The sequence below is a fragment of the Mustela nivalis genome, assembly GCF_964662115.1.
Source record: "Mustela nivalis genome assembly, chromosome: 1".
NCBI lineage: Eukaryota > Metazoa > Chordata > Mammalia > Carnivora > Mustelidae > Mustela > Mustela nivalis.
Window position 1 is genome coordinate 79,885,253 of NC_139020.1, and position 25,455 is coordinate 79,910,707.

Below are 25,455 nucleotides of genomic sequence, written 5' to 3' on the forward strand. Positions count from 1 at the left end.
AGGCTGCAGCTGCTGGTGCTCCGTGTTCCTCGGCCTCCCCCATGTCGGCGGGAGCCAACTATGGTACTTGCTAGCAGCTGCCTCCTTGCCCTTTGCTCAGTGTATTAGGTGACACTTTGCTTTGTGGTCATAGTTCTAATCCTAACTACTCTAGATGGTAACATTAAACAACTCTGCCTAAATATGGGAGAGCCCTCATGGTGTGATATGCTGTTCCCTCATTCTTGGCTTTGATTAATTAGCAGCCGTAGGGATCCCCAAAGTCATCTCTATGATTTTTGGAAGAGTTAACTTTTAAAAAAAATGTTAATTTCTTAAAAATTTTTAATAAACATGTAATGTATTATTAGCCCCAGGGGTACAGTTCTGGGAATCTCCAGGTTTACATACCTAACAGCACTCACCATAGCACATACCTTCCCCAATGTCCATAACCCAGCCACCCTCTCCCTACCCTCCTCCCCCTGGCAACCCTGTTTGTTTTGTTAGATTGAGTCTTGGAAGAGTTAGGTTTTTAAGAAGAAGCTTGTCTTTCCTACTTTCTCTCTTGTCATTCTCAGAGGCTATAAAACTTCACTATTCCTCTCTGATTTTTAATTTATGGTCTTGTATGGGTAGAGAAATTAATCAACTTTCTCTGGTTCTTCACATGTAGCTGACAATGAGGCAGCTGACAGAAAAGGGAATGATACTGGTTGGGGGATACCTAAGTTTAGTGGGTCATCAAACAACTTTGTGGTAGACAACTAGGTGGGCACTAATATCATCATTCCTTGAGTTAGGACAGATCGGTAAACATGTGTGGGTCAGCCCCATGGGGACTTAAGCACAAGGGCCATTAACTGAACTTCCCATCTTCAGGGCTAGTTTTCAGGGGCGCTGAACACATACCCTTCCGCCCCCAATACACATCTGCACATACAGGCTCTTCCCACTTTCTTTCCATCTAATAGTTTTGTCATTCTAACTTCAACCTGGTCTCCTCAATTGTAAAGGGCTTCTCAGGCCTTCCATCCTTTAGAAGTGCTGAGAGGGTTAGCTACTGAATCAGTCATGATGGGTTTAACATTCTTCTTTGGGAATGAAAGAATGTTTGATGTATGTTACGTGGCTCACTGACATTCAAAAAGCCCCCCCCCCTCTCCCAGGGGATTATGAAATAAACATCATTTTAAGGCTTACACAAAAGAAATGATCTCCCCCATTGACATTGTTAAACTTATTTGAGAAAATTCACATTTAACTCTAAAAACTAAAGGGACTCTAAGAATGGCTAATGAACCTCTAGATGTCTTTTTTATTCTTAAATAACTCGATGACCAAATATAAGGTTCTAAGATTCAGAGTTTTCTTTTTTTTTTTTTTTTTTTACATGAATGTTCTGAAGTTCAGAGGGTTTTTGTTTTGTTTTGTTTTGTTTTGTTCTTTTTTTTTTCCCCATGAATTCAATCCTAGCTTCCAAGAAGAAATAACACTGCACACTTCAGCATTCCAATATTATTAGAGGTTTTTTTTGTTTTGTTTTTTGTTTTTTGTTTGTTTGTTTGTTTGTTTGTTTTTTAAACTCCCACGTTGGAAGATATCACAGGTAGTGGCCGCCTTAGCTCTTCCTCAGGAAAGTTAGAGATAGTCTTTCGTCCCCAGCCATAGACCTGGCTCAATTACAGCTCTCTGGCAGGATAAGGTTAAGGGGATGGGGGGAGGACAGGGAAGACGAGGGAGACAGAAGCACGAAAATCAATTCAAATTACTTTGATGACAGTGACTTAGAGTCTCCTCTGATAGACAGACACGAGCCTCCAGGATGCTGGCCGCCCGGACCGGGGCCGCCGGGAGTCAGATAGCAGAAGAGCATTCCAAGTTAAGGAAACAATCTGGGCTTTCCACAGGGGGCAAAGACAAATCTCCCAAGAAAGCCCCTGACGATGGGAAAGACAGCAGCCTCAGCCCCTCGGGGCAGAGCCAGCTCAGGGCACGGCAACTGGCTCTGGTGCGCGAAGCAGAGATGAACTGGTACCTCAAACTCTACGAGCTGTCCGGCGAGCACACCAGCGCCTACACCACCCGCATGCCCCACAGGTAAGCCTCCGCCCCCGCAGCGCGGCCGCCGTGCATCAGAGCCGGTGCTCACTTGCCAGTGCTGCTGGAGAGCTCAGCAGCTCTCCTTGCTTTAAGGATGATTGACACTTCAGAAGATGTAACCCCAAAGAGCAGGAACTGGAGAAAACAGCAAATAATGCTCCCGGGATGGTGATTCAGAAAACGGCCCCCAAGCACCGCGTCCCCCCCCCCCCCCCCCCGCCCTTCTACCTCAAGGAGGCTGTAGGCCCTCAAGAACTGACAGGCACAAAGAGTGTGGTATTGAGATTTGTCTTAAGTGAAAATCAGAGGAGTTGGAAAATTGCAGGAAAACGCCCCTTTCCAAAGCAGCAACAAGAAAACGCTTAGCCACCCCCCCACCCCCACCCCACCACTTTCTTTACTTTGAGCACTCTGGGGTGAAGGAGGGAAATGCGCTTTGCCTGTTTGAAGAGTGGACGGATGAGTGGTGTGAATTTGTTAAATGCGAGCTTAGTCTGGCAATGGGAGTGTGAGCCTCTTGTGCGAGCCTCCTGTCTGAGTAAGGAAGAGAGTATCAAGAGAAAATGGCACATTTAGAAGAAAATAGGTAAGTGCAAGACAAATCTCTATAGATTTAATTTCTGTTCTTTTCTCAGCTTCAGCTTCAAATAGTGCAGAGCAGAAAGAGTTCATAAATCTCAATGTTATAAGGTAAAAGGTACTGAGTAGCAGAGTTCTGAGTCCTGAACTTTAAGAGTGCTCATTCCCTATAATTGCTACTGAAAAAAATCTCTTAAGAATGAAAGATAACTTTGCAAGGAAAAAAATTGTGAAAATAAAGCTTAAAATAACTATTTTCATTAAACAGTAATAAAGTTGACTAGAAATAAGAAAAAGGTTGTGATGAAATGGTCCAAGGATAGAACATTTCTTTTGTAGAGACTGCGTGGTAGCATAGCGATTCCTAAAAGCATTCTATTTATCAGAGCATACCAGTGTGCTCTGAGCTGCCCCCGTTTTTATACCTCTAATTCCAAAAGGACACCATAGAAAAATTAATTTAATAATTGAATCAATTTATTTAGACTTTGATGCCTGTAAAATAAAAACTTGTTGGACTACAAACTTCAAAATGCCCAAACTTCCCTTGCTCCATTCCCTTTTCGAGGCAGGGATAAAATAGATATTTCCAAATCTAAGCCACTATTTAAAAAAAAAAATCAGCATTTAAAAAGTAGAACAAGTTAAGGTTTCTAGAAATGTTCTGTGAAATACATTTACTATTTATGGCCAGAGTGATTTATCTGAAGCTCTTGTAAGCTGTTGTGCCTACATTTAGGGTACACGGAGGAAGGACCCAAGGGGAATGGTCTCAAGTCAAAGAAAGCTTGAATGATCTATCAGTGTTGGGAATGTGCTTCATATCTATAAATCTTAAAGCTATCATTAAAGAGCTTCTGGAAAGAGAGTTAAGTGACAATAGAAAGCACTGATAATGATTTCCTTCTGTAACACATCCTTTTACTTTGTCTTGACCGAAAGCTTTTCTTAAAGGAGTCATACTCAGGAATTTTACGATCCTGTTTTATGATCATGAAATTCCTACTTTATTATCTGGTGGTAGAGTAACATTTATCAGGTCTGAAGGGAATATTAATTAAGTTAACCAGGTTTAGCTAGCAACTTTTGGGAAATACAAATATCTCCTCTTTTTTGCTTTAGTCAAACTAACAATTTGTCCTATAGTCAGAAGAAATGACCCAGAATTAATGTATTGGTTTCCATGGTAATCTGTGGGGCAGTGTTATTAATCATTGATTTGAAGTAACTTTGGGTGTCCTTTGCTTAGTGAGGTGTTAAAGAACAGTGAAAATCGTGTCTGTCCTACATCATCAAAAACTACAAATGTCTCCTCCCCCTTTATTTTTGCATCATGATTGTCTCTAGGAAGAAACTAGTGTGTGCAGTTGGAACTGAGTCCATTTAGAAATTAGATTTACTTTGGAGCTCTATATGTGCGTATTTTAGAAAAAGACACTTTTGCTCATTGTCAGCTCCTTTCCTTGTTATACCCCAATGTTGGAACTACCTACCACAGTTAAGTCCCTAAGATCACCAGGACAATGACAATGACCGATGATGTAATCCTCTCAAAGTGTAATGTAGGTAGTAGAACGTGAACTCCCTCAGGCCACACATTTTTTTTTCTTTCATTTATAAATGAAAACATAGCCCAAGAGTGACAAGTCTGTTAGAGACCTGTATGTAGAATACAGATATGATTCACATAAGAACAAATGTATTCATTTGGGAAACCTTACTTATAGGACAGAATGTTAAATGCATTGAGGAGTCCTTTAAGATATTACACATTTACTATGGGTAAGAATTTTACAGGTTGTTGGTTAATGGCTATTGCTTTGGAATGTCTAGAGGGTTCTAACTCCCATTCCCTTTCTTAGAGGATGGAGTGAAAATGTTTTAGAGCAGTTTAATTTTGATTTGTGAGGGATTTGAGGGTTGTCCTGTCCTCAGATTCAGTGATAACCTATATTTGAAAAAGGGTATTATTAAATGACTAGAAGAAAGCATTAGAAATTGAGAGGAGTCCAGCAGTCCTGGTATATTTAAAAAATAAAATTGCAGGAAGCAGGGCAGAGAATGTGCATTATCTGTGGGAAATGGTTCTGGCCCCCCTTTCTGGGGCTGCGTCTACATACGACTACATATGAAGCAATCAAATATCATTTGCTTCTTGCTAACTGTCCATTTTACAGAGCTGACTGATCACACTGTGAAGCTGGTGCATTTTATATGATGGCTCACTCCTCTGCACGGTGAGAGAGTGGTGCAGGAACCAGCGTCCTGAGGCTGAAGGCAAAAGTTAGCTTTAAGTCCCTGGGTAACTGTGGATATGATTTTTAAATGATTCATTTGTTGTCTTATTTGTTTGTTTGTCTGTTTATTATTTGAGAGAGAGCACAAATGGTGGGCAGAGGCAGAGGGAGAAGCAGACTCCCTGCCAAGTACGGAGCTGGATGCAAGACTCCATGGCAGGACCCCAAAATCATGACCTAAGCCAAAGGCAGACGTTTAACGGAGTCACCCAGGTGCCCCTATTTGTTGTCTTTAAATAACAGGGTTTTTTTTTTCCCCCCAAATTACAAAAGTAGTATCTAAATTTGATGGAAAATTTTGAAAACGAAAACATCTAAATAAGAAAGGCAACTATTGCTGGTGATTGATTTGTGTTTCTCCAGCCTTTTGAGTTAGAATCATACTATATATTCTGTTTCAGACCTTTTTTTCCCACTTACTAGTATGTCAGTGCACTTTATTATCCTTTTAAAAAATATTTATTTATTTGAGAGAGAGTGAGAGAGAACATGAGAGGGGAGGAGGTCAGAGGGAGAAACAGACTACCCATAGAGCTGGGAGCCCAGTGCGGGACTCGATCCTGGGACTCCAGGATCATGACCTGAGCTGAAGGCAGTTAAGAACCAACTGAGCCATCCAGGTGCTCTGCACTTTATTATCTTAAAGACAACTTAAAAATTTCTTTCAAAGGACTGCATCTTACTATATTATTGCTTAGCTTTTCTTATTTTGCTTACTATTTATCATTATTGCAAATAATATAATAATAAATATCTTTATACTTTAAAAAATCACACCTCTGGTTATTTTCATAGGATCTATTCCTAGAAGTGTAATTAGTGGGTGAATACTATATACATAATATTACAGACACATATACACACATATACATATTTATTCTTAATGTATGTCTTGCCATTGCTTTCTGGAAATATTTTCTCTGTGTGCCCTCCCATTGGTAATATTTGAGGATACCTATCTCATTGCTTTCTCTAGATACATAGTGTTTATATGGAATTCAGAGCATTGAGGTTTTTTTCATTAAGTTTTTAAAATTCCAGTATAGTTAACATATAATGTTATGTTAGTTTCAAGTGTACGATATAGTGATTCAACAATTCTATACTAAGTGCTCATCATGACAATTACACTCTTTAATCCTCATCTTATAGCACTGGTTTTTATAGTCAAACAAATGGTTGGCTAATTTACTTAACTTTTTTGAGTCTCAATTTCTTTGGCTGCAGAAGAAGACTAATAGCATTACAAAGCACTGTGGGTAAAAATTATTGTGCATGGTGTGTTGAAATCTTATGAAGGTAATTAAGGATGGGGTGACTCTTAAAATATCTGGCAAGCATGTGCACTTCACCTAGGACCTGACAACTGAGGGTCCTATTGTGCTTAACTGATATTTATGAGATACCTCTGTGTGCTCTCTCTCTTTTTTTTAAGATTTTATTTATTTATTTATTTGACAGACAGAGATCACAAGTATGCAGAGAGACAGGCAGAGAGAGAGAGGGAGAAGCAGGCTCCCTGCTGAGCAGAGAGCCTGATGCGGAGCTGGATCCCAGGACGCTGGGATCATGACCCGAGCCGAACGAAGGCAGAGGCTTTAACCCAGTGAGCCACCCAGGCACTTCACTGTGTGTTCTTTTTTTTTTCTTTTTAAGATTTTATTTATTTATTTGACAGACAGAGATCACAAGCAGGCTCCCCACGGAACAGAGAGCCTGATGTGGGGCTCTATCCCAGGACCCTGAGATCATGACCTGAGCTGAAGGCAAAGGGTTTAACCCATTGAGTCACCCAGGCGCCCCTCACTGTGTGTTCTTAATGGAGGCTTTTTGGGGATTCATACAGTCACCATCCTCCTGGAGAAAAATGATTTGGTGATAGAATACACAGAGCTCTTAAATACTGTTTAATACAGTATTAACATTCCAAACCATAGCTGACTGAACCTATTAAATTGAAATGACTGGGAACATTTAGTGGAGCAAGTCAACACACGAATGAACATTTAGCTATAGCATTTCAGTAGTGATTTCTACCAGCTTAAGAAATGTTTCTTCTTAAGCAGGAAGTTACACTGAGCCACATTTCTAATCACCTCTTTCTGCTATCAAAATCCCTTGATTTCCTAAAAATCATTTACTTCTGCCTACTTCCAGAGGATCAGATGTGGTTCTCTGTGAGGACAGGCAGTTCTCCAAGGTGAGTATTGGTAGATGCAGTTCCTGCCCACAGGGCAGCAGGTGACCCACGAGCTCAGCAAGCTCTGGTGGAAGTTTATGCAGGAAGATCTGGAGTTGAGAATCGAGCCTGAGATGGAAGTTGCCACGGGAAATCAGGTACAGCCTCGGGGACATAAGACCTGTACTTAAATAAGAAGTACTGAAAAAGGAGGTCATAAAGCTCAGAGGAAGGAGTCAGTGCCTCCAGCTAACGTGCTTGGATCTGGACCTGGAAGATGAGCAGGACTTGAGCGAGACAAGGTCATGGCAGGGAAGGCGATCCAGGTGGAGGGAAGAGTGTGAACAAGAGTGTGAAATGGAAATGGAGAGCTGCTTCTATTCAGGAGACGCCCACAAATGCCCCAGAAAGGTTCTTGCTGGCTGGAGCTGGGAGAGGGGCCAGGAGAATGGAGGGGTAGGAGACCGTTTTCAGAGACTTGAGAGTCAGACAGAGACTAGGCCTGGAGGAGTGGTAGTGCGTGCAGGCTATTCCAAAGAAGGGGCTATGGAGAAAAGAGAGGGTGACAGTTAAGTCTGAAGCAGGGTCCAGGGAGGAGTTTGCTGCGATCTGTAGGCTTTTTTTTTTTTGGCAAAATGGAAGAGTCTAGTAGGGAGAGGAAGTGTATAAAGCAAGTAATGAAGCCAGGTCCCCAAAGAGGAAGAAGACAGAGTCAAGGACACTAAATGCAGGTGTAAGCTTTGGCAAAGGGAGGTGTTGATGGAGCTCAGTGATGAAGGACATGTCTCTGGAGTCTTGTGGTCTGCAGACTGCATTCCAGCAGTGTCACCTACTGACTAGGGGCTCTGGGCAGGGCCTCTTGTCTGGCAAAGGCACTTGGCTTGGGGGTTAAGGCCATAGTCGGGGAACAAGGCTGCTGGGTTCGAACACTGGCTCTGCCACTGACCAACTATGTGACTAGTTTCTTTGGCTGTTAAAGGTGGATAATGAGAGTACCAATACTATAGAGGAGATAAAATGACTTAAATAAGGAAAGCACATGGGGTCTGGCACATAGAAAGCACACTGTGATATGAAAGTTCTTAACAGAGTTGCTGACACATGCTCCATGTCCTTGTTTTTATCATGAGACGATTGTTGGACCTATTATTAGAGATGCCTCCTCTTTCTGGAGTGTACTAACTCTACTGTGATTCTGTAAATGGGTACAGGTATACCTAGCTGAGAAGACTGTTGTGAGGATTCCATGAACACTCAGTCGCTTTTGGTCTCCTTCTCCTCACACCCCTCCTCTACTGATATAGAACACATAAGACAGCATCAGGGAAATGGTATCAGGAACAGAATGTAGTGAGATGGAATTGAGTTACAATGCAATAACTAAATTTTTTAAAAAGATTTTTTTTTTTTTTAAAGAGAGAGCACAGGGGAAGGTGCAAAGAGAGAAAAAGAATCTCAAGCAGACTCTGTGTTGAGTGTGGAACCCGATGTGGGGCTCGATCTCACAACCCTGATCATGACCTGAGCTGAAACCAAGAGTCAGATCCTTAACCAACTATGGAATAACCCCAGGAATAACTAAATTTTTAAACCAATATTTTGTTTTCTTAGAAAAACTATCGATTAGATTCTTTCATTGTTAAAGAAAAAGCTCTTTTCTAAAAGGTGATACATATTTCTTTGAGCAAGCATGTTTTTTTTTAAGATTATAAATCTTAGAATGTCTACATGAGAAGTCACCTAAAAGTATTTTTCCAGAAATGTCAGAACATGAAGATGTTTTTGTATAGTTTAACTATAATTTTAGATAATGAGTGAGGAAGATTGCCTCCTCACTCTTTGTTCTGTTGTTTTGTATGTTGGAGGCAATCTTAGACTATTGAATGACTGGATGAGTGAGAGGGTGAACCTCCATAGGACAGGCGCCTGGGTGGCTCAGTGGGTTAAAGCCTTAGATTAATTAGAGGAAGATTAATTAGAGGAAGTTCTTGGCATCCCAGCAGCCCTAGGGGAAAGTAGGCATTGCCATGGTTTCTAAAGGTGACATTGATGTCCTTTGACTTAAGGGCCAGGAGGCCGTCAGTGCTCTGTGCAGCTGTACCCCTGGGTGAGGGGGTGAGGCGAAGAGATGAGTTGGAACTAAACATCTCTGGGCAGGCACACCAACCTCCAGAGGAGTAACCAAATACCTGGGAGCTTGCTTCAGTCTGCAACCCTGTGACTACTTTTTAGGTCACCTTAGGAAAATGCAGGCAGTTTCTCAGTTTGATATTCCTGTTAACTGGGTCATGTTCGCATGTGTCCAGTTCATTCTGAAGGACTGTGGACACACCGAAGGCAGTGTCTATATCTTGGTCTTCTAATTTGCCCACATGGTTCTTTCCTAACTGGATGTCAGTGGATTTGAAAGAGCTCAGCAGTTCTGTTTTCTTCTGCTGTTCCTGGGGGTGGGCTCATGTAATGGCAGGGGCATTGGCTGATGGGCTTGCATCCATGATTCAAATCCCATTTTGCCTTGTGATCATAGGAAGTTTTAAAATTCTCCAGGACTCTGGGGCGCCTGGGTGGCTCAGTGGGTTAAAGCCTCTGCCTTCGGCTCAGGTCATGATCCCAGGGTCCTGGGATCGAGCCCCACATCAGACTCTCTGCTCAGCAGGGAGCCTGCTCCCCCTTCTGTCTGCCTGCCTCTCTGCCTACTGGTGATCTCTGTCTGTCAAATAAATAAATAAATAAATAAATAACTTAAAAAAAATAAAAAATAAAATAAAATAAAGTAAAATAAAATAAAATTCTCCAGGACTCAAAGTCTCCTCTGTAATGTGAGAAGGGTAGACAAATTGATCTCTTAGGCTCTTTTTAGTTCTGAGTCTACGTGGTTTAATGATCTCATACTCCAGAATACGGGGATAGAGTTTGATTTCCCGCTCACTGACCTTCATAGAGATTGTGCAGTTGGGTTATCTCTGCAAGGAAAAGGAAACATGTTGGTGGTTTGTTCTGAAGTTGTAGGAGCAGGAAAAAATCCTCCAGTTTTTAAAGCGAATTACTTTAGTAGTTGGTTGACCATTGTTAGATATGTTTGACTTTTAAAAAGTTTCCTTTTTTGGCGGGCACGTGGGTGGCTCAGTTGGTTGTGACACAGAGGACAGTTTATTTCATCTCCTTCACATGCATCGGATATCTCGAACACATCACTTCTTCTGCCCAGGCCTTTATATATTCATCCCACTGAATTCACACAAGCCCCGTGGACTTGCTATAACCCACATCCCTCAGTGATGAAGACTATTCCCTTGCTGTCTGTTGTTGATTATTTTTCTTCCTTTCTCATTAGGAGGTAAAACATTCCCTGTCTCTTTGCTGGCTATGCTTACATATATTCCAGGTCAGCTGTTGGAGCTGTTGCTAGTCTACTCCCTGTCTAAGGTCAGCCTTCCCCGTTCTTTCTCTATGTACTGAAGATTCTGCTTCTCATGGGTTGGGGTAATGCCATGTGATGATTTTAAAATTTAGCCTTCCTACAGCCAACCTAAAGCTTAATTTCATTTTTTACAGCTTAATTTCATTTTATACAGCTTAATTTTATAATATACAGCTTGTTATTTTTTCTTACATTTGTCCTGCAGCTTATTATGCACTTCTGAGAGAGTTCCAGCTTATTATGCACTTTTGAAAGACATTGTGGATCTTGCCTCCTCTGTGAGCCTCAGGGCCTACATAACCTGGGGTGGGCAAATATAAGCTCTAAATCCTGATTCCACCACACACTGTCTATGTGACCTTGACCTCAGGGTCCTCCCTCGTAAATGGGAATGACAATACTGCACATTCAGAGTTGGGGGGATTAAGTGGGAGAATATCTATAAATGTTTCGACACAGGAGTGAGGGCAGAGAGGGCCCTGCAGCAAATGTTACCATTCCCATCCCCCCTTTGGAGGCCATTAGCCTTCCTCTGTTATTTTGCCCCCCACACTCCTCTTTTGGTGGATTCCTTCCATGAGCTCCTGAGCCTGGAAAAATTCGCCAACCCTAAGAGAATGATCGTGACATGTTGCTTTCTTCCTTGTTTTGCTTAGAACTCCGCTCTTCTAAGATTTTCTTTTACACCCTCGCTTAAAATCCTTTCTGATTAACCAAGGAGAAATGTCTGTCTGACATGTCCTCTCTTCATGCACAGTGGATCGGTCCCTTGTCTCTAGAATAGAGACACCTGGATTTAAATTGTGGCTGGCTGTGTTAGGGGCCAGTTGTGTGAATTTCAGCAGATCATGCCTCCTCTCTGGGCTTTAATTTCTCCATCTGTATGGTGAAAATAAAAGCATCTACATTATCTCCCAGGATGTTAAAGAGGAAAGTATATATGTGAAAATGGTATGTTAAAACCACTACCTAGCTGTTTGCTATTGCATTTTTTTATTATCTTCTTTCTGACACATTGGCTGTAATTCAGTCTAGAACATGGCTTGAGAAAATGATTTCCTCTCATCTGCTTTTCTAGCAAACATAAGGATGAATACAGCCATACGTCTTTCCCAGACCCTGCATGGGGGTTTCTTGAGAACATGGACAAAGACCAGGACACCTGCCTTGTTTACCTAATATCAGCAAGTGCTTACTGAGTCCTTATTATCTACTGGGCACTTTCCTTAGACTATTCATTTTAATCCTTACCAATAATCTGGGATCTTTTTGCTAGCTCCACTTCATGGGAGAAAGCCCAGGCTAACAAAAGATCCTGCCCTAGGTCAGATGTAAAGAAGTTATAGAGCCAGTACTTGAACATGGGTGGTCGGGCCACAGATGTCATCTCTTAACCCCACAGAACACTCCCTTTCCTTGGTTTGGATTGATTATAGATCATCACCAAGCTGTCACTTGCATAATTTTACCTTTTACTTTCCATCACAGTATAAGGTGCCCAGATGCAGGGTGTGGGAGTCACAGTTTCTCCTCCCTATTTGAGGTCCTAAAGGGCAGGGGGAGGTCAGGAGCAGCTTGGATGGGGGAAAGTCACTCACATGGAGAGCAAAGGGCTGTGTCATAGAGTGGACTGTGAATTTCAATATTTATGCAGGCTTCTCTCCCTGGAAATTATTTCCATCAAAAGAGCTGAAGCTCTGGAAAATGCCCCCCCCCACCCCGCCCAAGGCATCCTCTCTTCAATGGCTCTAACTACATTTCAGAGTCTTTGGCCCTCTCCCTCTCACGCGAGCCCTGAGAGGGAGCAGACGTTTCACAGTCACAGCTGCCTTGGCCTTTCCAATTTTAGCTTGTGGTTGTCACTAAATGGCATGTGCTAATGTGTTGCCAGAGATTTTCGCTGTTGCGTTAGGTGCTTTTGCTCTGTGGGAGGAGGACCCAGCATGGTTCTGAGAAGCATTCGCTCGCAGATGTCTGGAGTTGACAACTGAAGCAATGCTGCCTTCCCCTGACAGCCTCTCAAGCTACACGAAATGTCATCAAGTGTCAAGTCTTCCAGTTGGGCAGAAAAAAATCTCCATTCCAAGGCAAAAGAAACTGGGAGTTTTTTGTGTGCATTGGTACACACATTGCAATCTGATTGCAAACAGAAACTTGCCAAATATTTCTTTAGTCCCCAGGAAATTAAACTGGGCTCCAGACCAGATATCCGATTCTGGTTCCCAATCCAGGAAGAGTTCTTGAATGTTTATATGGTTAGGCTGTAAGTGAATGCCCTTCACTAAATGAAGTCCATTGATTTTATTAAATAAGGGTCACTCTTGCTGCTAAATCCTGAAACTTCAGGGACTTGTCCCAAGAAAGTTTATTTCTTACTCATGAGAATCCAGTCAAGAATAGGAATGTCCAATTAGGTGATATCCAGGATAATGAAAGTTCTGTTATCTTCACTTTTGTTTTCTAAGCTGGCCAGTGGCTGAGAATGGACACTGATCCAATAGAGAGGAGAGGGTATGGAGGCTCGTGTGAAGGGTACTTTATGGGCCAGGTCTGTAAGTAGCACCCATAGGCAGCAGTGATATTGACTGGCACTCAGTCATATGACCATTCCGAGCAACAAGAAAGGCTGGGAAATGTAGTCCAAATGCATGCCTAGGAAGAGAGACTAGGCCACAGAGCCGCAGTCAGCGCAGAGGAGTGCGAAGGCAGAGTCTGTTTCCTAAAACAGGGAGAGATGAAGGCATTTCTTCACTCTCAATGTCATTCTCTTTATTCCAAGCCTGATGCACCAAGCCTTTTGCAGCTGGTGAGAGCCACACAGTGGGTCCATCTCCTTTGGCTTTTCTACTTGGAACTTAACTTTCCTGTTTTACTGAGAAGGGTAATGTCCCTCAGAAGCCTGTAGATGGTGATCTGATATTAGCTTGGCAGGGACTTGGAACACAGCCTTGCTGACGTTCATCCATGAGGGCTCTGCTCTCATTTTGAACCTCTCGGACATTTTCTTATTGCCCTAAGAAGAATCACCTATGGATGGGTGAGCCAGGAGCGATCCCTGCAGCTCGTGTTTTGTGCCTCCCCCCAGTCGGTTGTGAGACGAAGTTGCCCGAGTCAACAGGTCATCCCTTCCCATGGTAACAGCCACCGGCCAGGGTGCCACAGACACACACAGCTATCTCATGAGGCGGGATCAGACCCATGGAAACGAAAGTCAGAGAGCACTTGTTGAGAGCCAAGAGAGCTCATTAATGTAGTCTGTTATTGCCGAACTGGTCAGGTGTGTGTTCTTTTTTTTTTTTTTTTTTTTTTTAAGATTTTATTTATTTATTTGACAGAGAGAGATCACAAGTAGGCATAGAGGCAGGCAGAGAGAGAGAGAGAGGAGGAAGCAGGCTCCCTGCTGAGCAGAGAGCCCGATGTGGGACTCGATCCCAGGACCCCGAGATCATGACCTGAGCCGAAGGCAGCGGCTTAACCCACTGAGCCACCCAGGCGCCCCAGGTGTGTGTTCTTAAGAGGAACTTCCATGACAGTCTGTTCATTCAAACAATGTCATTATCACTCATGTTTTTCAAGAAGGCACTTACGGGATTCTTGATGACAGACAAGCCAGTCACCCTGTTCCCCAGCAGCAGGATATGATATGGTTTTGAATGTAACATGATTAAATAAAATGGCCTATCATTTACGGTGTGCTGGCATTCCTTCCCTAGCTCAACAAGAGCCTCAAACAAGATACATGTCTTTTTTTTTGGCCTGGAATGGTGAGAAATTGGAGGAAAAATTGGTTAAGAGAATTTGGGTTTGTATTCAAGACATTTTTCTTTATTATATATATCTCCTGTTTAAGTTCATGTAAAAAAAAATCAAAACCCAAAGCACATTTTGTAAATTAATCTTCATATTAAATTTTATTATAGCAGTGAGCATTAGTAGGAAACAAACTGTCCAAAAGGGTTGAATTATTTAATTACCTCCAGGACTAAGGAGGTGATAGTCAGGGTAAACAATTCTGTAAATGGGATGCATTTGAAAGATCAGCTCCTTCTGTCTCCAAGCTTCGTAATTTGAACAATGTGACTATCCAAACACCAGTTGCTTGTTGAACAAAATATTAAATACTTAAATCTGTTTATAATACTTTAAATTCCAGACGGTCATTTATCCAAAGGAAATGGCAAAGAAGTATCAAGTTGACAAGTGTTTTTATAGTATTTTAAATTACATGAATAGCCAATGAAGTCAATATTCAGAATTCAAGGATACTCTTTTATAACTATATATATAATATTGAAAGAGATTCTAACAGTCAAACTGGAAAATGAAACAAACTCATTCAAGAGGCTTGATCATCTATTATGTTCAATTCTGGGAATGCAGGGTGGTACATAAGATAGAGTCCTTACCCTGAATAACCTTGGAGTCCTTTCGGGGCAACGAGAGCACAATACAGTTTTATTGGTGTGATCTGAGAAGGGGGAAATGAAGCGCTATGGAAATAAAGGAGTGATTAATTTTGCCAGAAGGTGGAGAGACAAGGGAGAGAAATGTCAAGACAAAATAAACACGAAATGCATCAGGACTTTTACAAGGATGTGGGGGAGGTTGGGGCCACTAAGCCATCAAAGAGGCAGGAGGAAAGGGATGTGTGGTCCGTGGCTCAAGAACAAAGTTGATCTTTTCTTAGGCTAGTCATCAGCTGAACCATCTAAATCTAAAGTATTTTACCGATAGAAAAAACCTTGTGATGGGCAAGATAGTATTTCTAAATGCAGAAGTTAGTCACAATTAGGCCTTGTTCACCTGACATTGTCAGAGAATGGAAATTTTCACTCAAGCGATTTTCCCGGTACCTGAAACTTCCTAATTTAGGTGTCAAGGATTTATTTTAACTTTTTAAACCTGAAGAAACAACTTGACAACTCCAGTTTATCTTAATAAATGTCAGCTCTTGTGCTATGTTAAAATGTCCTTGGGGACTATTAAGGAATCTAGAAGTATTTGCCTTGAAAATTAGAGGCTTCATTTTGCTCTTATTTTTAAATTTTGCCTTCCGTATTTCCCCCTTCCATTGCTTCTCCTGTATCCCCACCTTGCTGTAAATTTTTCTTATTGCTGTCAGTAAGCCTGCCTCTAATGGCTTTTTCATCTAATTTGCTACCTTAACTCTACCGAGGAGCAATAAATAAGAGGCTCTGTCTTGCTTGAATTATGACCAAGAAAGAGTAAATGGTTTATGAATTGAGGTTGGGGACATGGGCTTTGTGATGTCTTATTTGTTTACTCTTGCTTCTGTTCTATTTAGCAAGATTGCTAAAAAGGTGACCTCTGAAAGATGCAGTTGTTACTTTATTTGAGCTAGCATTTGAATCTGTTTGGGAAAATGCCAAATGCTGAAATTGCTTCACGTTGGAGTTTATCTTGGAATAATCCTTAGGGATTTTAGAAAAGCAAACCACGTAGAACACAATTTTTCAAAATGTTGATGGGGCTCTGGTACTCGAGATTTTATAAATTTCCCAGCAGACAGAATATTCTATCACAAATAAAGTAAGCAAAGTGAAGCTATTCATTTGTCTTCCATGGCAGGAACACACTGAGGGCTTTCCAGTGGATCATTTTTTCAACCATACTTCCTTGGAACTTTGGTCAATGATTGAACATTTACAGTTATTACACAGTGAAATGACATTTCATGAGGAAGTGTGGTGTATTTAGGGATTTAAAATATATAAACTGGTTTAGCTTACTTACCTCTGTGGAAGTGGTACTGTTTCTCCCATTTTCTCTGAAGAAGAAACTAAAAACTCAGAGATGCTCACGTCATACAGTAGCATGTTGTTGTGCAAAGATTTAAACCTGTCTGTCTGACCTCTGAGCCCAGGCTTCTGGAAACTTGCACTTCAGTCCAGTTCTTATGGTAACTGACTCCAAATGTTACCTAATTTATGTGGATGTTTCTTTCCTTACTCGTAAAACAAGAGAATTGAACCAGTTGATTTCTAAGACTTCTTAGAGTTCTAGTTAGAATCCTGAATTTTTTTAGATTTTTTTGTTAGGTGCCTCAAAGAGTTTGATGAAAAGGTAGATTTGTTCAGACAGAAGGATCCCAATAAGACCTCAAAGCAGGTGCATTGTATCACAAACTGAACCTATACATTTTCAGGCCTGGCTTTTATAGCTGAGATTTTAAGTCCCAGCCTCCCAGCCTTGTCTCTGACAAATTCCAGACCCCGAAAGGATAATGTGTGGAAGACGGTGGGGGAGCCCCATGGCAGACCACATGAGCAGTGACCGCGGAGGTGTGGGAGTCATTGCAACCTGCCAGTCTGCTTTCTGAGTCAACACTTAAGAAGCGATGGAGGGATTTCTTACTGGATGAAGAACAAATCAACTTCATTAAATAATCCTTCACTTCTCTTTGGAAAAGAGGAAGTCGTGTTTAAAGCCGTCTCATCATTTTGTAGTCCTGTAACCTATAGGACTAAGTCTCCTGAAAAGGTTGCTCACTTTGTCTCTCTGTCCGTCTGCCTTGCAGAGCTCTGCCGCCGTGCAACACTAAGGGGGCACTATCCACATAGATGACAATGTCCATGGCTGACCATGTGGCAGACAAGTAATAACCACCATGTCTTGGGCTGTGTCTTCTGTGCCAGGTACACCAAATGCCCTATTTCCTTTGATCTTCACAACAATCTCATGAGGTAATATGGTGAGGCATATTTTCCAGAGGAATTAATTGGGACTCAGAAAGTACTCATGGTCAATCCACTAGTGTGTGTTAGGGGTAGGATTCGAACCCAAGTCTTTCTGATTTTATAACTCATGTTCTTTCCCTCTATATTCCACCCTCACCACATGGAAATTCTTCAAAGCCAGGCCAATGTAGATGGGGATAAGGGAGGAACATGTTCTTAGCATCCTGGAAATAATACTTCAGGGATGACTCAATAGCTGGTGACCACAATACTATCTTGATTTCAAGCCTTTCATGGCTGACATTATTTAAAAAGAGAGTGCAAAACCATGTGATGGGGACAAGACCCCATCATGCATCTTCCTTCTTCCTCACCTACCTCTTTTCCAAGGTACTCTGTGCCCCCAACAGCCATCTTTCAAGATATTTCTGTACTTTGGAGTCCCATTGGTCATTTCCTTTGCATTAGACTCAGACCAAATGCCTCATTTGGGCATCTTTAGGGATCTTTTGTGGAAGGAACAATATAGTCACACCCAAAGTGATGAGGGGAGCTTTTGCTGCAAATGCCAAAACTCAAAGATGTTTTCTTTGTGTGGGTGTGTGGTCAGTGTGGGATAAACACAGGATGCCAGAGAAATCCCAACGACCAGTCCTGCCCACAAGCCCTTTATAGGCCAAGGAAGAGACCTGTCAATCTGGTCACCAATAAGTATACTTCAGATTTCTTGAGCAAGTCTATAATGTGCATGTCTCTGTATATATTAGAAATATGATTGTATGTTGAGGAGGGGTTTTTGAAGTTATAATGCAAAAGTATATAATGTGCAAGGAGTAGGGCTAAGGAAAAGAGGTAAAAGAGGCTGGGACTGAGGGGAGGTGGTGCCTTTCAGTGTTGAGGCTGATTTGATGGGACTTCCATTTGTCCCCTGCTATAATCCTATACATTGTCACAAGTGCTCTCTCCCCCATCCCACTGGAGCTGTTGTTTTCTATTCCTAGGAAAACTTTAGCATAAAAGGAGTTGAGGGGGATTGCTCCTAGGAAAGGCCAAATGAATGATGAACAGAGAGACATTGAAGATTAAGCTTCTTGCTTGATTGAAAACTTCTGGAAAGACTCCCTCCACCATCCCACCTCTCCCTCACTACTGGTCTTGCTTCCAACACTCCACCCAAGACTGGGTTTCGGTGTCTCCTCCCTGCCTCCCTCTATTGTAGCTCATAGTGCACTGCTTTGTAAGCTTTGCCAGTCTCTCTCCTCCTGCTCCTGGGAGCTCCTCAAGGGCAGGGTGATGTTTTCTTCATTGTGTTGTGTTGATATGACACACATACTTAACTGTGGCCACCTCAACTACATGTGCCTAGACTCCCAGGTCCTTCTGCAAAGGTGGAGGGAAGATGGTGATGACACGTGTCACAGCTTCACTGGCAGAGCCCTAGGGAGCAGACACCAGATCCGGAGAAAGAGCCCAAGTTCCCATAAATAATTGGAATAGAAAGACAGGCTCTGATCTGTGGTCTGGCATGCCCTGTCCAAACTCATTTGGACGGAGCCAGCACTCCTTCATCCCAGCCGCGGAAACACAGCCTTGTTCTCCCACGCCCACCAGCTCTGGCCTCAGTTTTCAATTGCAAGCCAAGACAATTTTTAGATGACTGTGATGTGCCCACAAATCCAAGATGGAGTGCTTAAGAGGTGATCTTTTCCGCCAAGAAAAATTTGGAAAGTTGGCTATAAATGTTGGTCTGTTCCAAAAATAATAGCTGCAATTCTTGGGCCTGGCATCTCAGAGAACTGGCTAATAATTCATTGAATCCAAGGCTCTCCAGTCAACACAGGACAGGTCCTCACCTCTGAGAATGTTTAGTCCAAGCCATTTTTAAAACTCACAGAACACCAGACCTAGAAGACTCTTAGAGATAACTTACATCTGAGCCAACAGAAAACTAAGGGGACAGAGAGGTCAAGGCCTGCCCAAGGTCACACATTATGTATGAATGCTGAGCAGGTGTGGGTAAAGCCTGCTCACCACCCAGAGCTATGCGGGTTTCTATTTGTAACTTCTGAGTCTCAGCACCCCATCAGCAGAATGTGACCAGAAACACCTCTTTCCTCAGATGGCCTTGTCACTTTTCCCACACTGGGATGGCATAATACTTAATGATTCTGAACGGTGTACAGCAGTTTTTCCTGAGACACAGAAAGAGAGCAAAGCAGACATTACCGCTGCTCTCTGTTGCTCAGAGGCATTTTTTAGTCTTGTACATGTAGTTGAAAACTGATCTTGATTTGCATCGATGGCCAAGGGAGCCAATAGTTTGCTTATAAATATAGTTTCTACTTGGGGCACCTGGCTAACTCTTTCAGTTAGAGCATGCAACTCTTGATCTTGGGGGTCTAAGTTCAAGCCCCATGTCGGGTATAGAGAGTACTTAAAAAAATAAACGTGAAAAATATATATATGTAGTTTCTACTCCCCACCTTCAAAGTGGGACCTTTAATGACAGTGATCCACTTTTGGAACTTAATGAAGAGACTTCAGTTTAAGACCAACCCTAGGTTGCTCATCCCTCTCTCCTCTACTGGACCTGGCTCCATATTCAGAGAGTAGAAAAAGAGAGTGATGTCTAGAAGAGGTCTCATGTCTCATTTTCCATGACTGCTTTTCCAGTTCACCTCTGCTTCTTCCTTGGTGGAGACTTCCAAGGTTCACAAAATCAGATGTAACTAGTGGCTCATGTATGTGATAGAACATTAGGTAAAACTTGACTTGGGAATGCCTGTTTCTTTGTGACTCTCCCCTGTTGCTGGGTCCTTCCTCACTTTTCTGGCCCTTTCTCTATAAGTTCTTCTTTCTCCCTTGAGACTCAGCTTTGGATGTTGTGTTGAAAATGGAAAGACTGGGTGCCTGGGTGGCTCAGTCAGTTAAGCAGCTGCCTTCAGCTCAGGTCATGATCCCAGCATCCTGGGATCAAACCCCGTGTCAGTCTCCTTGCTCAGCGGGGAGTTTGGAGCCTGCTTCTCCCTTGCCTGCCATTCCAAATAAATAAATTTTTTTTAAAAGGGTACTAATCTCATTCATCAAGGCTCTACTCTCATGATCTAATTATTTTCCAAAGGCCTCACCTCCAAATACCATCACATTGGAGATTAGATGTCAACATATGAATTTTTTTGGTGGGCGGGGGGACACAAACATCCAACTCATAACACTAAATACATTCATTTAAGTTAAAAAATAAAAGGCAGGTTAATTCCAAATAGAAAATAATAATGGTAAAGTTTGGCAGAAAAATATGGCAGAGATCATCAAGTTTGTGCAAATATTTGTAAACAGTTTAGAAGTGTCAAGTGAATACTTTAGATATAAATTGCAAGAGGAATTTCAAGGAATGATCATATGCATGGGACTAGGAAGTCCGGAAAGACTTCCTGGAGGAGGTGAGCTTTCACAGGACATGGGAGGGAGGAGGTCATATGAGCAAAGCTATGGTGATGGGTGAGGTGGGAGTAGGGAGCCTATTGGATTGGATGAACCATTCATGTCCAGGAGTCACAGTTGGAGGAGGATTGCAGCTGGAATCACAAAGTGGAGGGACCCTTATATGAGGAGACTCTGCTTTTTTTTTTTTTGACTTTTTATTTTGAGATAATTATTAATTCACACGCAGTTATAAGGAACAGTACAGATAAACCCCTTTACCCAGTGACTCCCAGTAATGATATCTTATAACTATAACTATAGTTCATTACTATAATTATAGTTCATTGTAACTATAACTGCAGTTCATATCTAACTATAACTATAGTTCAATGTCACAATTAGGAAATTGATGACGTGAGCCACTGACCTTATGCAGATTTCACTGATTTTGCACGCGTCCACTTGCATACTAGTGTGTGTGTGTGTGTGTGTGTGTGTGTTAGTTATCACACATGTAGGTGTGGCCACCACCATAGTCAAGATATGTAACAATTCCAGCACCACGGTCCCCCATCTGCCTTTTTTTTTTTTTTAAGATTTTATTTATTTATTTGACAGACAGAGATTACAAGTAGGCAGAGAGAGAGGGGGAAACAGGCTCCCTGCTGAGCAGAGAGCCCCATGTGGGGCTCAATTCCAGGACCCTGAGATCATGACCCGAGTTGAAGGCAGAGGCTTAATCCACTGAGCCACCCAGGTGCCCCCTTCTGTCCTTTTATAGACAGAGCTACCTTCATCTCTCCTCTTCTCTAGCCCCTGGCAACCATTAATTGGTGATCCATCTCTATAACTCTGTCAAGTCAAGACATGATATAAATGCAATCATATAATTGATGACTTTTTTTGCTCTCAGGGGCTTTATTAAAAAGTTGGCAAGATAAGACCTACATTCAGCAATTAGAAAACAAGATAAAGAATGATGGCTTGACAGAAAAATTGGGAAGCTGGGAAGGAGTGTCTGTGGTGCGATGGGGGGAAGAGAGAGAAAGCAAGTCCTATCTGACATGTGTAATTTGGCTTTTTTCCACTCAGCACAATTCCCTTGAGATCCATTCTAGTTGTTGCATCAATAGTTCATTCCTTTTTATTGCTGAATAGTGGTCCATAGGGTGTCTATAGCACAGTTTAACTCTTCAGCTATTGTAGAAAATGTGGGTTGTCTCCAGTTTTTGGCAGTTATGAATAAACCTGTTACAAGGATCTGTGTATGGTTTTTTGGTGTGAACATAGATTTCATTTTTCTGGGGGAAATATCCAAGAGTACAATTGCTGTGTCATATGGTAGGTTTGGTCTGTTTGGTTTTTAAAAGGAACTGCCGTGCTCTTTTCCAATGTATGTTTCTACAAGTGATGTGTGAGCAATCCAGTTTCTCTGGATCCTTGCCAGCATGTGGTGTTATTGGCATTTTTATTTAGCTAATCTGATGGGTGTGTAGGAATATGTCATGGGTTTAATTTGCATCTCCCTAATGGTTAATGATGCTGAACATATTCACATGTGTTTGTTTGCCATTTGCATATTTTCTTCAGTGAAATGTCTGTTACTGTTTTTGTCCACCAACTAATTGGAGTATTGATGTCTTTATTATTGAGTTTTTAGAGTTCTTTATATATTCTAGATAGAAGCCCTTTGTTGGATATGTGGTTTGCAAATATTTCTTCCTAGTGCCTAATTAGATTTTTAAAAAATCCTCTTTATAGAGACTTTCATGGAGAAAAAGTTTGGATGTTGATGATACCAATTTACGAATTTTTCCTGTTATGGGTTGTGGTTTTGGTGTCTGGTCTAAGAACTCTTCACTTATCCCTAGGTCCTGAAGACTTTCTCCTGTGATTTGTCCTGGAAGTTTTATAATTTTATATTTTAGTCCAATCCATAGTTGCTGAAGTTTGACTCTGGGAACCTTGCAGGGACAAGAAAAGTGATTGGACTTTGTCAGGGACTTTTTCTTTTTCTTTTTTCCCTTTTTCTTTCTCTCTTTCTCTCTCTTTTTTTTAAACAAAGGCCTCAACAGAGACATGTAACTAGCAGCTCTGCCAGGAACTCACGAGTCTGCTCACACACACACACACACACACACACACACAAATAATCAAAAATACATTTTGATTTTTTTGGTATAAATATGAAGTTAAGTGACGGGTTCATTTGTTTTTTTTTTGCTTGTAAATGTCCAATTCCTCTAGTATCATTTGTTGAAAAGCTTATCTGTCTTCTATTGAATTGCTCTTACATCTTTGTCAAAAATCAGTTGGGCATATTTGTGTAGGCTCTTTGCTTTATACAACCACCTTATTGATATTTCCTATCACTTGTTAGTGACATATTGAAAAGAACAAGGTTAATGGACCTCCTACCCAAATGAATCATGTTGCTAGTATAATAAGTGATTTGATTATGAAATACTTGATAATTTAGAAAGGTCTCATTACATACTCATGAATCATCTGCAAGGCCTTATGATCCTTATGAGAACAGAATATTTGGCTTACATCCCACCAAAATATTTCCTTTTACCTAAATAGAAAGACATGGGAAAGAGTGCCCATATTTTTTTCCCCAGGGCCAATCCATAGTTGCTGAAGTTTGACTCTGGGAACTTTGCAGGGACAAGAAAAGTGATTGGACTTTGTCAGGGACTTTTTCTTTTTCTTTTTCCCCCTTTTTCTTTCTCTCTATCTCTCTCTTTTTTTTAAACAAAGGCCTCAACAGAGACATGTAACCAGCAGCTCTGCCAGGAACTCACGAGTCTGCGCTCACACACACACACACACACACACACACACACACACACACACAAATAAGAAGGGGCATCTAAGGAAAATGAGCTGATCCCTTTTAGGGACGCACCAAAGCCAGATAACCCAAGTTAATCATAGCAAGATACAGCCAGTCTCAGAGCTAAAGACTGTGAAATGAGCTCTGCTTCCTTGGGTTTCTGAAACATGCATCTGTATAAACCTGCCTGTGCAGACATCCCCAGCCCCAAGCTGGGTCTCCCCAAATCCAGTGAATCGGCTCTGAAATGTAGACGGCATCTAGCAGTGACCAAGCCTCCGCCCCAGGCAGCCTGCTGGCCGGCGAGGCCTAGCGGAGCAGCAGAACGGAAGTTTCTGGAGAAGTTCTTACGTGTCCATGGAATCTCCTTGCAGGAAACCACCAGAGCAGAGACGGGCATGGCTTACAGGTACTTGCTGGTCGCAATGTCATTCAACCAGGGCACTGTGCTGAAGTCCAGGGTTGTTGTTCTTAGAGAAAGAAGGATCAAAAGGACAAAGCCCATGCTATCTAGAAAAAGGAACAGAAAAATGAATGCGGGGAGCTGTCTTCTTGGACTGCCTTCATTTTTTGAGCTTTATATTGTCTATGTTCTCTTTGCTCGAAAGGTTGCCTAGAAAATAGTCCAGCTCACCTGTGGAAGCGCCTAGCCATGTGCTCTCAGTAGAAATATCTTTGGCTTGGAATAGGTAGGTGACTTAGCAGCTCCTAATGAAGAAAGGGGGCTCTACTTAAGGGAATTGATAAATTAAGAGTAGGATTTTTTTTTTTTTAAGTGCTGCCTGGGCTTCAAAGCTCTTGTTTTCCTTGATTCCTTGATTCTTGTTTTCCATGATTCTAAATCTGAATCATGTGGTCTCTGCAAATGGTTAATAAAGCAGTTCATGAAACCAAGCAAGTTCTTGAAGTGACGGCTGTTTTTTAATCATTGTGGTCCAAGATAAATTACCGGTTGTTCTCTAACCTTCCAATACCATCATTTATTCTGTGAAAGATTAACAAAAGGGAGAAGTTTTCCCTGCGTATGGGGTTGGATCTGTAACTTTTACAACCTGCTCTGTGATGGGAAGCATCATTCTTGGTCAGAGCAATTATCATTCAAACCTCTGTAAGAGATGCTGGTGCTTAGCTAAATCAGCTGGTGGCACCTATGCATTTCCTTGACAAATGCTTAGAGTTTTAAATATCCAGGAAAGGGAGCAAAAGGCATTCAGAAGGACAAGGGTGCTAAAAATGGGAAAAAAAATATCCTTATCATTGGTAAAGAACCGTTGTCCCTGCTCCAGCCCAAACTCATACTTCACAGAGTGAGAGTGTTTTTGCATGGACATGATGTCCCTATGATTTCACTTTTCTATAATCCAAAGGTCTGTGTCCATGTAGTAGTTACTGTCCTAGTTTATCAGCTAATTTGATTAATAAAGCAATTTTCAAGGAAATGACTCCTTTCTGTGGAGAGCCACATAGTTCACATAGACTCTCTGTGCACTCTCTATGCACTCTCTATGCAGGGTTCGGGCAGAAGAGGAATGAACTCTTCTGGGTTTACACGGACTAGGAACACGGGACAGGCCACCCCATCATTCTTTGGAAGTGTAGCCTGAGAAGAATCTCACCACCTTTTCAAGAGAACTCATGGCTCCTCATCCACCTGAATCTGTCTTCCATAAGAAGGAGCCACCTTCTCCCTCTGTCTCTTCACATTCTCTCATTTTCTTCTCTATGCTCTCCCTGCCCCCGAGTGGTGACAGGGTGGTGATGTCTGAATATAGGCTAGATGCTATTTCATTAAAAAACATAGGTTTGAACTGTTTCATTTAAAAAAATCTGTCTTTGCCTCTTTGTCACAAGATGGGTGGTATGACTGCGAACCCTTGGATGGACCTTCAGAGGGCATGCCTCTTTCTCTCAAAAGTCCTGGTTTTGAATATCAA

At 41.8% G+C, this 25,455-nt stretch overlaps 1 protein-coding gene across 4 annotated transcripts in view; it reads left to right on the forward strand.

The window, feature by feature from the left end:
* The first annotated feature begins 1,734 nt into the window (after positions 1 to 1,734).
* Positions 1,735 to 25,455, forward strand: part of KCNAB1 (potassium voltage-gated channel subfamily A regulatory beta subunit 1) — a 400,144-nt gene continuing 376,423 nt past the window's right edge. For 2 of the 4 annotated variants that reach the window (XM_082685473.1, XM_082685472.1), the window contains exon 1: positions 2,498 to 2,668. Coding sequence is in view for 3 of the 4 variants with exons in the window: in XM_082685472.1 (XP_082541598.1) it covers positions 2,646 to 2,668 (23 nt within the window). In the remaining variant the exon portion in view is untranslated. Of the gene's footprint in view, positions 2,080 to 2,497; positions 2,669 to 23,548; positions 23,931 to 25,455 lie in introns of those variants that run through there. The other 2 variants (XM_082685469.1, XM_082685470.1) reach the window with 2 other exon arrangements.